General features: G+C 37.9%; 1 protein-coding gene across 1 annotated transcript in view; it reads left to right on the forward strand.

Annotated features, from left to right (window-relative positions):
- The first annotated feature begins 8,090 nt into the window (after positions 1-8,090).
- Positions 8,091-14,965, forward strand: part of esama (endothelial cell adhesion molecule a) — a 75,424-nt gene continuing 68,549 nt past the window's right edge. Inside the window, exon 1 of the mRNA XM_042499717.1 lies at positions 8,091-8,521. Coding sequence (XP_042355651.1) covers positions 8,452-8,521 — 70 coding nt within the window. The 5' untranslated portion in view covers positions 8,091-8,451. The remainder of the gene's footprint in view (positions 8,522-14,965) is intronic.

Consider the following 14,965-nt stretch of genomic DNA (forward strand, 5'->3'; position numbering starts at 1 on the left):
ACAAGATTTAAACCCCCCCACCCCCCCCACCCCCGAATGAATACTTTTCCTCACTGCTTACAGTGTTTGCAACCCTCACAAACTATAATCAGATTAAATAAAACTTAATCACAGCATCTCCACCACCTGCTGCTGTTTGGTTATCAGCTAGAAGAAGCCACATTTACACTGCCTTTTCAAGGCGGAAATATTACGGCGTTATGCCACCTTGCCGTTCTGTATGAGACTTCAGATCTGTTCAGGCTCATCTCTGAGCCAGGAACAGAGGTAGTAACAGCACCAAAACGAAGTCTGTGCAAATCATAAAGCCAGAAAGACACAACCACAGAGGGGAGGTGTGACGGACTGATTATGTGTTATGTTGGCAACCACATCGCGGGAAATTTAAAAAAGCAGCTGTTAGCAATAGGCAGCTAACTCAGAGAAAATTAACTTAAATGTCCACAAATGTCCTGTTGGGAATAGTGCAGTTCCGGAGCTCCTTATCCTCTGAGCAGAGGACGAGATCAGCCACCATATAACGGGTGGTGAATGATTGTTATTGGCATAATTGTTGCATTATTGTTAAGAGAGCAGTGCCGACACATAGGTTACACATCAAACTAGAGGCTGACACCCTTGTGTTTAAACATGGTGTTGAACATCATACCTCTTTTGGTTCCGCAAAGGCAGATGCTATTTAAAACCACACCCTGGAGCAGAATGATGACGCTGTCGTTTGGTTCTGTGTAAACATACAAAGGAGGCATAAAGAAGGGAGTTTGTAGGGGCCCCATTGCGCCATCTCTGTGTAAAAAGGGCTAGAGATTTGGTTTCATGCCTACCGCCCACACTTTGGTGTTTCTGCCAATGCCCAGTGACCAAATGTAACTTACTTCCAAAGCTGTCTTGTTATCTTTTAAGCCTCCCTGCTGACTATTTGGCATGGTCTTTTATAGCTCTAATGCACATAAAAATGCCTCTTTTAGGTTGGTGTTTTTTTTTATAAAATTCTGACATATACAAGATTGAATGTTGTCTTGGCTAGATATTCTGTAATGCAGCCAGATCAGTACAGACATTTAATTTGGTTTCAACCAAAATAAGAAATCACAGATATGACACTGGAGTGTAAGTATATGGTAGGCCAGTATGTATTGGTGGTCAGCACTTTGGAGCATCTTTAGCTGCAGCTGTGGGGTTGTGGGTTGATGAGTTCCCGGCACCTCCCACATACTGATATTTAAAATACACCAGTCTTGCAGATGACACACAATCATGCATACAGGTGTGAAACAGGCCTCCGAGCACTAAACTCCAACTTCTACCCAGGTTAAGAAATTAAGCTGCAGGGCTGGCTCATCCTTGACCAATAATTAAACTGAACTCTTTATGAAAGTGATTCCTGAGGTTATGTGCAATGTGCCAGGAGAGGACTGTGTAGAGAAGAATCAAACGGTGAAGAAGTCCATATTGAATCTATGTATATGAAAGCTACCTTATATATCTATAATATATATTTAAAAATATTGATGTTCTTGAGCATTCCGGCTTTTGCAAACTTGCAATGTTCATTTGTTTGGGTATACAGTATATGAGAATAAATATGATATTTTATATTTTATTGGTTGACACCATGTCTTGTATGTGATTGTTTTGAAGTCACCGTCTTGTATGTTTACATGTTGGAAAAACAATAAATGGGGCACTCACTGTCATTTGCCACGCAGTGGAAATGGGCCTCTGTGTGTTTGTTGGCTTAAATACGGCACTGTGTCTAGATACCGTCAGATGTACCCAAAGAAAGTGAATTATTAACAGAAGAATCTTGCTGTCAACAATAATACAATATATCGAAATGAGTGTATTCAACTTTAAGAGAGAAGGGTGAAGTCAGGTAACGTAAGACATCAGAAAATAAGGTTTTATATCTTTGGCTCTTTAAATATTAGCAGCCAGCCATCAGACGTGTTCTTGAGTTGTTGCAAATGTGCTTTACATGAATCATTTTTATTGGTTTTAGAGAACAGTGATGGGCAGAGCAAAGAGTCAAATATTCACTCGTCCCAGAAATTGCCAGGAAAAGCCACATGGCATGTTCATTTTCTTGCATTAGTAATAAGAGTGCTGCACTGAAAACATGAAAGGTATAACACCAAAAATGGTTGCAGAGTGTTGCTTGTTTTAATTGTTTGACTTAAAATCAAAATATTTTCACAGCACATTTTTATGGCAAATGGTTTTGAGTGAATAATTAATCTGGGCAGAGTGTCTTGATTTATTTTCAAAAACATGGGGAGGGGCGTCTGGTGGCTCAGTGGATAGAGCGGCAAACTGTTAATTTGTTTAATCATTTAAAGAAGAAACAAACAAACATGACTGTCTCACTTTACCTGAACATGTCATCAGAGTGAGGTCGGGGTTCTTGACACGTTTGAAGGTCCAAAGTCTTTTTCTTAAAAACAAAGTGCAGAAACGCCTGTTTTGGTGCAGGAACACACCTGTTCCAAACTTTATATAGAAATAATAATATGTTTTGAATGGGTAGGCCACTGTGAGATTTGGAATTGTAGAAAATGGAACTGCAGCAGCTGAATGTGTGTTGAGAAGTGGAATTATGTAATTCACCCATGTGGCCAGGAGATGGCCATAGATAGTTGATGCTGAAAATCCCCACATAGTTGATATTACTTCTATTTGTTGTCAGTGCAAAGCATAAGCGTTTGCTTTTAAAGGCATAACACCTCATTTAATCCTTTAAAACCTGAGATAATTTGCTGGATTTAAAAAAAAAAAAAAAAAAAAAAAAAAACATTGGAGGAAGACAATGATCAATTTAGGAAGAGATTAGCCAAAAATTTGCAAGAGATTTCTGAATAAATACAAAAAATAAAATAAAACCAGACCATTACCTAAAAATTTGCAAAAAAAGGGGGGGGGAAAGTTAAAAAAAAAAAAAAACAACAGCTACCACAAAAAAACAAGGAAATGACCTTATTTTTTAAAAAAATATATATATTATTTTAAATAATTCTGAAACATAATTTTAAAATACTTTTATTAATTGTTTTGGTTTTTTTTTATATAATTTACATAAACATTTAATTATGATTATTCTAACTATAGTTTTCTGGACATTATTCCCAGCTTTTTGAAAATCATTCTCTACCAATTTATTGCAATTTTGGGGATATTTCAAGCCAAGTTTCCCTCCATGTTTTCAAAATTGGTCAAATTAGATTTGCTCATAGTTTTTAATACTTGCAAATGGTGTCTGGATGCAGCTCATGAAAACTGATGTTCTGGGTTTCAAAAGGTTGAAAAGAACAGGAAACAGGCCTATAGATGCAGTAAGTTGACTAATAATTCAAAGGTGCCTCAGAGGGAGTCTAACCCACAGCTGACACAGTGTGTGGCTGTGATGTATGTGCTCAGAGACAATGCCACTGACCTTTTAGAAACTAGCCTTTAGAACTGGAACAAATATCTTTTCCCCCAGACATCCAAAAACACCATCATAAGATTTCAACTTGAACAAATACTGGTGTGTGACATTTAAACAAGTGAACAGAATAAATGATTGTATTGTTTACATGTTAGACAGTTTATACACTGAGACAGCAAATTGAATAGAAAGGCATGCACTGCATACCGCCCCCTTTGTTATGAATAAAATGTGTGGCTCTGCCTGATAGTTAATAATTAATATTACATTTTGCCTTTCACTGTTTTATTTACACTGTAGGTGAGCAATATTTCTAACTCAACGACAGGAATTACCCATACATAATGTAAATTAATATTTTATTAAACCTCACTGTTGTATATTTGACTGGCCTGTTTGCGTTTGTTCACATTTAATGTTCAATAGCTTTCCAGTCATGCAGTATCATATATGGAAAACACCAGTAATGTAGAAATAAAACCATGCAGTATGTCCAGAAGAAGGACAGAGTCAATACAGTACAGGGCAGTGATGATAACTGCCATGAGCCCATAATACTTATATGTAGGATTGTGTAATGTCACACATCTATGCCCAGTATAATCTGAGATAATCTGATCATAAAACAATAGATTGTTGTCCTCATACTGTTTTATTGTTTCATTTGCTTTATTCCAACATATCATTAACCCTTTAAAACCTGAGAAAATTATCTTGACTTCTTTCAAAAACACAGAAAAAAGGGAATGAACAATGAAAGAGGAAATGACCCCCAAATCAGTTATAAATTTAAAAAAAAAAAAAAAAAAAGTTTCCTTTAAAAAAATTGTTAAAAACAAAATTAAACAAAACAAACAAGCAAATGAGACAGAATAATGAAAAAAAGACAAACAAGACTTGGAGAAAGTGCTTAATAATTATAATAGGCTAACATAATTTAAAATAAGTATGGTGAATTATATTACATATATTACACAGAAAGTTTTTTCCCTTGATTTTTTCTCTTTTTTCCACTGTATTTTTTCCTACCTTTTTTTAAAAAAAAAACCCAAACAAACAAAAAAAAAACAACAATTTTCTAAATCTACTCATTTCTTTCAATTTGTAGAACAGTTCTTACCCAGTTGCTTATTGCCTATTTTCTGTGTTTTGGAAAGAAATCACCCCAAATAGCTCACAATCAACACTTGTGAAAGGCATCTGAAAGCAGCATAGAAAAGTGATGTTGCGCAGTAATTGAGTCAAGTCATTTCAAGTCAATTTTATTTATAAAGCCCATTATCACAAATTACAATTTGCCTTAGAGGGCTTTACAGCATACAACACCCCTCTGTCCTTAGACCCTCTCAGATACTAAGGAAAAACTGCCCCCAAAAAGCCCTATAACGGGAAAAAATGGTCGAAACCTCACGAAGAGCGACTGATGAGGGATCCCTCTTTCAGGACAGACAGACGTGTAATAGATGTCTTAATAGAATACTTAATAGAAAATAAGTAAATTATTGTAGATGATAAAATGATATACAGAAAAGAGAGAGAGGGGGAGAAAGAAAGAGAGATGCATAGCAGCAGTTATGGTAACAATAACATATAATATAACAATAGAAATTAATAAAACTGATTAATCGATTAGTTTAAATAGGCTGGTCTTGTTTACCTTCAGGGAAGGTACCAATCCAAAAAGTTTTATTGTTCAGTAATAAAATGTACAGGATGGAGTGATACAGGTGACACATTAGTCGCACATGTTTTCAATAGGCAGTTCCATTTTAGAAGAGCTTTTGTTGGATGACCAAACATGCTGATATGAGTGGTGAGGTTCCCCATCAGCACTGGTCCCTCTGTGCAGCCTGCAGGGAGTGGCAGACTTGATTCTCATGAATAGCAAACACTGCTTATTCATGCTTTCTTACATTGCACTTTAGACCTCTGTAATATCTTCTCCCTGGATGTGAATGCAGCACTACTGTTCTTAATCAAATTAATGCAATGCCCAAAAAGTGTCCCATAATTACTTCTATTACTCTATGCACCGTGGGTTGTGGAGCCTTTGAAAATCTGTTGAATGTTTAATATTAAATAAGAAGCCACTATTCACAAGGTTTATCATGAATACTTGTGCATACATTTTGCAGTGTTGCTATGTGTGTAGACATATGTATATACACATTATTCACTTTATGAGTGCATATTTATACTTTATATAAAACAGGTCAGCTGTATATATCTGGAGATACATGTGGTATTCCTGGCATTAGTAATGTACTCATTACTCATGCAATGTACTGAAATTTATCATACATAAGAAACAACTGTACAATTATTCTAACATTACAACCACATTAAAAAAACATTTTATAGATTTTTTATGTGATATCATCTTTTTATTCATTTTTATTTATTTTACTTATTTAATTTAATTTTTATATATTTTATTTCCTTTTATTTGTGGTTTATTCACCACTTCTGCCTGGCTTTGTCTCACTCGTGTGAAGGAGGACTTTTTGGCTTTCTGTTGTCATATTGGCTTTTTAGAATTCCATTTCTGCTTTTGCTTTGCTTGTCAAAACACTTTTTGTGTTTTTAAAGGTTTTATAGGTGCTGTATAAAAAAAGATTATCATTATTATTATTAGCAGTAGTAGTAGTAGTATTGTTATTATTATTTTTTTTTAAAATTCTATTTATTTATGATGAATAAATTATAGTTAATGGCAACAGTAATGATCCTTGTTAGTTTTTTTTCTTTATTATATAAATTAAATTTATCATTCTTTTTTCTTTTGTCCCTTTTGATAGAGAGGCTATAGACATCATCAGTGGCAGATATCAGGGTGAGGGGAAACGTGTCAGGGATTTGGTCATTTTCTCCCTTCTTTTGAGAAAAAAATTACAACTAAAAAGGTTACAAAAGACAAAAAATATCTTTAATGTGTCCTTAGATTCTCTAGATAATTAATTGGAAGAAGCTCTATGTTTGGCCTCCAGGTGTCAGGTTTGCTCATCCTTTGAGCACACTCGTCTGTTTGGATTAGCAGTCTGGTCCAGAATCCAGTATTAGCCTCTCTGCCCTGCTCAAATTATTTTTGCAGCAAAAATAAAAACAGGCCTGTTTTGACAGCTTCCCCCTGAATGCTGCAGATTTCAGCTGGAGGCCCAGATGCATTTTTACAACAACACAACAAAATCTCATGGCCATAAGGCTTGGACCCTGCTTCTTTGGATTTAATCACAGGAATAACCCTTGTTCACCTCTCATAATTGAGCAGTCCTCCCGCATTAGCCTCACCCTTGTTGCTGAGGCAACGGGGCAACCTTAGAAACTGAAATAAAGGGGTCTGAGCACCTTGGAGAGCACAGGTCAGTCCATATTTTTACATCAGGGGGTGAGCTCACCTTGGGAATTCACGTCAAGCTGAGTCCAGTCTGTTTCTGTGCTTTCAGACCCACACCTCTTCACACATGATAGAGCAGGAGAGGGAGATTTTCAGGGAGAGACTGGGGAAAAGGATGGAGCTTTAGTTGTGTGGGTTGGAAATAGGCTTATTGTTGAAAAAGCTCAAGCTAGGGTTTTTGAAATTGGCAAATTGCACAAGAGTATGCCTGCCTAGAATGTGATGAAGCACCATTTTTGCCCTTTATCTATTTTAGAGACAAATTCAGGTCATACCAAGTTAGTGGTGACACATTTTAACTATGATATTTTTTATGGAACTTGAGGAAATTATTTTGTAATCAATTAATTTATTTTCTGCAGTTTTGGAAAACATTAAGCTTGACTGAGACCTTTACAATGAATTTATTTCCTCACACACCTGTCCATTCATAAAGAAATGTGATTATCTGTGTATTACTGCCACTGTCACTGTTTAGGGATTGTACTTAATTTAGCAGAGTATGGGGTTGCAGAGGTGAGACTTCTGTTTTTCTTTTTTTTTTTTAACATGTCACGAACCCTCCCTGTAGCCACAAATATTTTCCCGTGATCCTCCCTGAGAGGGAAAATGCATGACCTTCGCTACACCATAAATGAGTATATTTCACAGTTTCTGGCTGTGACAAATGCTGAGATTTTTTTTAAAAAAAAAAATCCCTTTCAAACCCACTTCCAGGTTTAGAGTTTTAAAGGATATTAAAAATAAATACAAAACAGTAAGTTGAATGTTCAGCACGAATGTCAAATTAAAGAACAGTATTCCCTTCACAGTTTTTTTTTTTTTACAGCGTTTTTGATTTTTTACTTGTTTATTGCTTATTTTCAGGTAATTTTCTTGTATATTTTTTCCCTACTAATTTCTTGCTAATTTTTGTTAAATTGCTCCTTCACATGTTTTTGACAGAAATCAAGACACATTGCTCGGGTTTCAAAGGGTTAAAGTATCTTTTGCACCTGCATTTCAAGCTGCGAATCAGAGGACAGGTGTTCCTGCGTCAAGCTCTAAAATAATAATATCGAAATAACGGATGTTACTTTCAAAATAAGAGCAGACTGTCTCGTAAGGCAATCAATAAAACCGTGTACGTAAATTTCGGCTTTAATTTTGAAGCTCGTAATCGGAAGCTGTCATTAATATCGAGGTAAATTTGAAGCCAGTCGCTCGCTGAGGTGCTCCGGCTCTCCTGTCTCTCTTTAGGTCTCTCCCTCCCTCTCTCCCTCTCCCTCTCTCTCCGGATGACAAAGGACAAGTTCCAGAGTTGGACTCGCTGCTGTCTACAGAGGGACGGACTACAGATGCAACGGAGCATTAAGAGCAGAGCAAGAACCGCGCGAGACCCTCAGTGTCGGAGGTGATGAACCAATTTACACTTTATTAACCATTAAAGTCACAGAAGAGGATTCTGACGACTTGAACATTCCGTCAGCCGAAGTGTCCCTCACCTTCCCGGGCTACCGTCTCTTTTGGGAGAGCCAAGAGAAGCCACTTGACAGACTTGAGGAGCTTTGCTCGAGGCGACACACGGTTCCTATATAAAGCTGGCTGAAGGACAGTAACACACCGACCAGTGGACGCTGAGGCTGCATCAACCATGGAGGTCTCCACCGGCACTCCGAGGAAACTTCCCCTGCTCTGCTTCACCCTCCTGTGGGGGCTCTCAGGTGAGTTCAGCTTCATTTCACACACTGATTCAATGTGCATTTTTTTAAGTCACCAAACAGCCAAAATACACCTCACATACCACATCACATGTTTATTTAACCCATTGAAACCTGAGCTACTTGGCTTTATTTCTTAAAAAACAAAAAATAAACAAACGAACAAAAAAAAAAAAAAAAAAGCATGGATAGAAGGCAACGAGCAACATAACGAGACATGGCCCAAAAGTTAGCAGAAAAATAGTTAAAAAGTTAACGTGCTAAAAAGTAAAAGCAATAAAAAAGATCATAAACAGTTCTGGGGAAAAGTATTTATTATATATATAACGTATTTTGCTTTGCTTATTTTAGTGCTTGTGAATTGTATTTTGTCTCCTTTTGTGTCTCTGTTTCTTATTTCCCATTCTTAATCTTAATGGGACCAACCTGGTTAATTATAGTTTAAATAAAAATAAAACAAAATTTTAAACTACGCAACATGATTTTAAATTTGAAATTATATTGAGTAAAATAAAATAAAATAATTTTAATTTTTAACAGTTTTTGATAATTTTCAATTATCCTCTCCTCTTTTTTAAACTACTTCTTTGTTTTTTGTAATAAAATTCGCTTGTTACATCTTACTAATTTATTACAATTTGTGGGCCTTTGCCTTTTTCCCCATTCCCCAGAAATCAAACCAATTTGCTCAGGTTTTAAAGGGTTAATTGACATTGCACGTATCATGTGTCCCAAGGTGACATTCATTCAACACACATTTTGACATTTTCATCCAGAATATAAGCAAATCAATCAACACCAGCGTGTTGTCAACATTAGGTGCATTTTTTTACCCTTTTATCATACTTTTAGAAATATCTCCAGACATTCCTTTCTTCAGTGTGTGCAGTGTATTTCTTGGATGAATGCTGTTGAAACCATGCTGGCATTATTCACCATATCCTAATAACTAATGAGGAACTAAGAGAAAAAGGTCTGTCTGTGGGGGTTCTCTGCTGCAGGCTGTGTGCCAGAGGCTAGATTTAAAGCTGAAACACCTGTTTGTTTTTCACAGGATTTGAAACAAGTGTGTTACACATGATTATGTCTTCCAGGGAAGAATAATCCCTTTATAGCTGCTGCAACATTGGCTCAGCCGTCACTCTCTCTAGCAATGTATTAAACTCCTACTTTCACTGATAGCTGTACAGTGCACGCAGCCTACTTTCCCCCTGCCATCGCTTTGATTTGGAAATTGGGGCATGGTACAGCTGCACAAGTATTTTGCAAATGTTTTAAGGAATGAGCCATTTTAAATGATTAATCAGATGAAAATTTTAACAGCATTTTCTAGGCAGGAGCATCATTTTACACTTAACAGGACAAGATTAGTATGATTTTTCTTGATTTTTCAAAAGATAGTCGGTTTCATGAGGCTACTTCTTAAGAGAAAGAAACAATAGTTAGTACAATTTAGTCTCCATTGGACACATTGCACAACTTAGGTTGTAGAAAGGCAGATGCTTCTGACTTAAGAGAAAATCATCCTCCTTAAAGGTAAAGTGTGTAAAATGTAGGGGGATTTGGTGTTGACTAGCAGTGAATTGCAGATTGCAAACATCTAAAACTTCTCTCCGAGCTAGAATTCCTTTAGTTTTCATTATTCAAGGAGTTTTTTTTCAGAAGCCAAATTATGCACAGAGGTGTCTTCCTCACCAAAACAAGCAAACCAGGAGATTATAGCAGATCAAAAAACAAATAAAGCCTGTGTATTTCTGACACACTTCGGCATGTCACTGCAGCAGCTAGTCCAACACTTACTAATGTCAGGTCACCTTTTTTTCTTCAATATCTTAACATCCAGACATTCAGGAGGTTATCACCGGAAGCCGAATTATCCACAAAGGTCGCCTCCACTCCAAAACAAACAGACCTGGTGATAAACTGCTAGAAATATTGAATAAAGGAATTTTACATTACAGACAGTGTAACTCTGGCACTACTCATTGCAGTTGGGCTTCTTACTGTGGTGGCCGATGTGAAAACATGAATGGCTGTACCTGTCATCAGTATTTGGTTTGTCTTTTGTGGGCTACTGTAGAAACATGGCGGTGCAACATGTCGCTCTCCATATAGTAGAACCTGCTTCCTATGTAGACATTAACGGCTGAATGTAATGTAACAACAACACAACCATTCTTATTTTCAGGTGATTATTTACCAAAGAAAACACAGTTCATATATCATATTCCACTTCTGCGAATCTATCCCCTTAAATCTTACACTTTGGCCCTCTAAATAGCAACAAGGGATTGCTGTAATTCATATTTATCTGGCAATGAATTTACATCATCATTTTATCACTCCCTCTGTCTCAACTCTCAGCATCAACAGAAATTTTTTTTTGGCAGTCATGAGCACGTCTAACATTCAGTTTTAGCTTCTCTCACGAAGCCTCCTGCTCTCATATGGAAAAACAGGAGATATCCATTTAAGTTAGGGAGCTCCATCTGCTCCAGGTGAGTGCGTATTAGTTCCAACAGACAGGCTAGTGACTTTCAGTTGGCCTGTGAGACATGAAAGCGAGCAGCAGCTTCACATTTTGCTTGAATTTGCTCTTGGCTGCCCGAAGCCTGTGTGTGCTTTTCAGTGCTGTTGCCAAAACAATCATATGCGCTGACACAGATGATCTCAGGCTGGCTTATTCCACCTGGGGGGGGAGGGGGCTACCTGAGAAATGCGACTGTACCATTTTACCACACACACCCTGATGATGACACGATGGTTCAGACGCCTTTAAGGCATCCCCAGAAGTGATTGCTGGTAATGTCTCCTGGAGACGAACAGAGCAGCAGGCTGTGATTCATTGTCACAGTTGGGACAATACAAGCACAGTGGCTGACCTTGACCTCAGCGTTTGACTCACCATCAGTCACCCTGCAGGTGTGTCCTGAAAACATTGAGTGGTCAAGATACAGAGAGGAAGTGTTCATGAATAGCCGCCTGTGGCAACAGGAAGGCTGAGCGCTCCTTCAGTCCCTGATGGAGCCGGTAGTGAGCCAACGTCCTGCAACAAACAAGACCAGACCTTACTCGGTTTTTCAGGACGTTTTTGCTTGCTTTACATGAAGTGAATGTGTTCAGTTCAAGACTGAGGGTGGGACAAAACGAGACATTTGATGACACCCGTTTGGGCTCTAGGAATATTGTGACCTGCATTTTATACTATTTTCCAGTAATTATTAATTACTTTTTATTCTTTTATTTGGAATTTGGAAACAAACCAAAAACATGCCTCATAACACAACAGTAAAAAAAAAAAGAATCAAAACGAAAATTCTTTCAAAATGGATTATATGGGTTATACAGAGCTCTTCACACATTCATTTATTTGAGGCGGCCCACTATGATAACAAGGTACAAGGTATTTTTATTATTATTAATTGAATTAAAATTTGTCCTTAAGTCCTGCTACATCTTTAGGAGTTGAAGGAGGAGTTTATGGGTCTCACAGCCTGAGGGATGAAGCTGCTCCATAGTCTGGTGGTTCTGCAGCAGATACTTCTGTATCTTTCCCAGATGCTGTCTCTCAGTATTCTTTGGGCTCTGTGCAGACACCTCACTTCACCGAGGTCACTGATGCTCTGTAGATGGGAACCAGTGATGTTCTGGGCAGTTTTAATCACCCGCTGTAGAGCCTTGCTGTCATGGGCCGTGCAGGAGCCACGCCAGTTTGTGATGTTTCCAGTCAGTTTGCTTTCTATTGCTCCTCTGTAGAAGTTTACCAGGATCTTGCTCTGGAATTTAGCCTTCCTGAGTTTCCAATCGGAAGTAGAGTCTTTTCTGTGATTTTTAACCTGGGTGATGATGTGTGATGATCAAGATAGGTTCTCAGTGATAGTAATTCCAAGGAACGTATAGCTGTTCACCTGCTCCACCTCAGCTCTGCTGATGTAGACAGGGGTGTGTGTTTTTGCCTCCTTCTTTCTAAAATCAACAATCAGCTCCTTGGTTTTACTGACGCTGAGCAGTAGGTTGCTCTCTGTACTCCACTCTGCCAGACTGCTGATTTCCTCCTGGTATCAACTCTCGTTTATAATATGGCCGATTATGGTGGTGTTGTCCACATTTTTGCAGATTATACCAGGTAGGGGTGTGGGAAACCTTGGACACATTAGTTTAAACAAGAGCAGCTAAAAAGCAATATTTTCACTGATGTGATGCGCTACTGAACTTAAATGTTCAGCTCATTATTTCTTTTATTAGTTAAAGTTGCCACTGAACTTCTGTGCTTCCTCCCAGCAGCTGAATCTTTTAGTATGAAGCTTTCACTGTGTAATAATAAACTGTGCTTCTCATTCACATTAACCCGCTTGGATTAAGATTTAGATTAGTGTTAGTAAAGTCACGTGTGGATCAGCTAATTTGATTACATTAGCCTGGGTTCAACACACAGTGGGGCTAATTACACTCTGTATTCAAAGAGCGTAGATTAGGTTGCCCTCCTGTCATTTGTTCTTAGGCAGGTCAACTCAAGAATCAGACACAAGGAGAGCTGAATTTCTGTTAGCATTATTTCACTCTTGCCAGTAAATTTGTCTAAGACATCATTCTCATCTGTACAGTATTTAGGTTTTTACTCTTTCACCCCTTTTCCATCAAAATGAATGCATACACACAGGTTTTTTAAACATAGGTAAACTGTCAAAATAGGCAATAGTATGCTTTTCCATTGCCAGTACAGAGGAGCTGTGTACACAGCTTGGCCGTTCTGTGTGTGTGTGTGGTTGTTTTTTGGTGTGCCGTGGTCTACTTTATGGAAAGGCTGGCAAACAGCATGAACGGAGGACTGAGAAAACTTTACAGTGGTTACCTCTCTTTATACGTTACTTTTTCAGTCTGTCTTTCAAATTCAGTGTCGACTCATTTGGATCACTGTTTTAGCGCTAGTGGAGGCATATTGTGTTTTCATCAATGCCAATTAGAGATGAAAGCAACAAATACCCATTACTACCACACTCATTTGACCTAAGTAGGTGGTAACATTTTGTCTTTTTGTTAAAAAATTTAATAAATTACTTTTATTAAATTCATCATGATTGGAATCCAAGCAGTGATATCACACATGCAGGATAGAAATGCCAGATATTGCCCACCTCTGTTGGTTAACTTAATGTTATGACAATTACCTAATTTATGTTAATATTATATGTTAATTGTCCTCCATGTGCTCCACTCTGAAAAAAAGTTATTTCTATTAAGCATTTGACGTTGATAATCTAACTTTTTCACTGGACAAAAAAAGACATGTTTTTGTTGCAATAAACATTTGGGCTAGATAAAACTGTCCTTGTTCCATTTTGGTTATTAAAAAAATGGCCTTAATTCCAAGGGGCATTAAAAAAGTCTTAAAAAGTCTTAAATCTAACTTGCCGTAAGCTGCAGGAACCCTGTTATCAGTGAGCTGGTATGCTTGAGTTATGGTAGATTGGTTTGAGTGATTGCATTGACACTTGGTCCCCCTGAAATGAAAAACTAGACAACCTCAATTTGTCCTATTTTTAGATGTTCCCAGCTCCAATAAAATGGACAGTGTGCAGTGGAAAGAGCTACTTTTGTATTCTTGGCATTAACACTGTGTCATAGTGGCATGTGTGTGTATGAGCATGTGTGTGAAATGTGAATGCATTTACATGAGCACACACAGGAATCTCGGAGCTAGACGTCCCTTATCAAAGGCCAGTTGTTCATGACAGCGCTGTATAAGCCATGCCCTTATCACTTGACCAACAGTTCTATTCTGGACACGCCATCCAGCAGAGGAACATCTTCATTTGTTTTCCAGGTGGCTCCCACAGTGGACTTAACTTATTTAACAAGGTCAATCCACACAAGCTTCAAAGGCTCCATTGGGATAGGAAAGAAGAAAGCTGTGCTGCCACTACTGATTTTCTGTGGCAATTCTCGGCGATTTTGAGAAGTGAATGAGAGGGTTGCAAGTGTTATTTATAACTACATATATTATTTTAACATGGGGCCAGTTAGGGCCCTGATCTGTCCCCCCACTGTAACACAACATGCCTTAAAGCTTGGCATACCGACATACTCTATATATGACAATATGACAACACTTTGTTGCCTGCTTCACTCCCTATTGTTGCCTTGACGACATTTCATCCCAAAATATGTTACATGTCCCCTGACGCTGCCAAAGGGCGGGTCATGGAATGCAGTTCGCCCAATTTACAACTATGTCCTTATCTCTAATTGCCTATTTCTTAGAATAATACCAAATGGATGTGCGGCAAAGCCCCTTTCCACTTTGAGCCGGGATTACAGCAGTTTGAGGGCTGCGGCCCCAGCAACTGCGTCCCCGGCAACTGGTGCAATTTTGATTTGAGGATGGAGATTGAGGGATTTATCAGTACATACATAATGACACAGAAATACAACAGTGCACTTTTTCCT

The sequence above is a fragment of the Plectropomus leopardus genome, chromosome 13 (assembly GCF_008729295.1).
Source record: "Plectropomus leopardus isolate mb chromosome 13, YSFRI_Pleo_2.0, whole genome shotgun sequence".
Classification (NCBI taxonomy): domain Eukaryota; kingdom Metazoa; phylum Chordata; class Actinopteri; order Perciformes; family Serranidae; genus Plectropomus; species Plectropomus leopardus.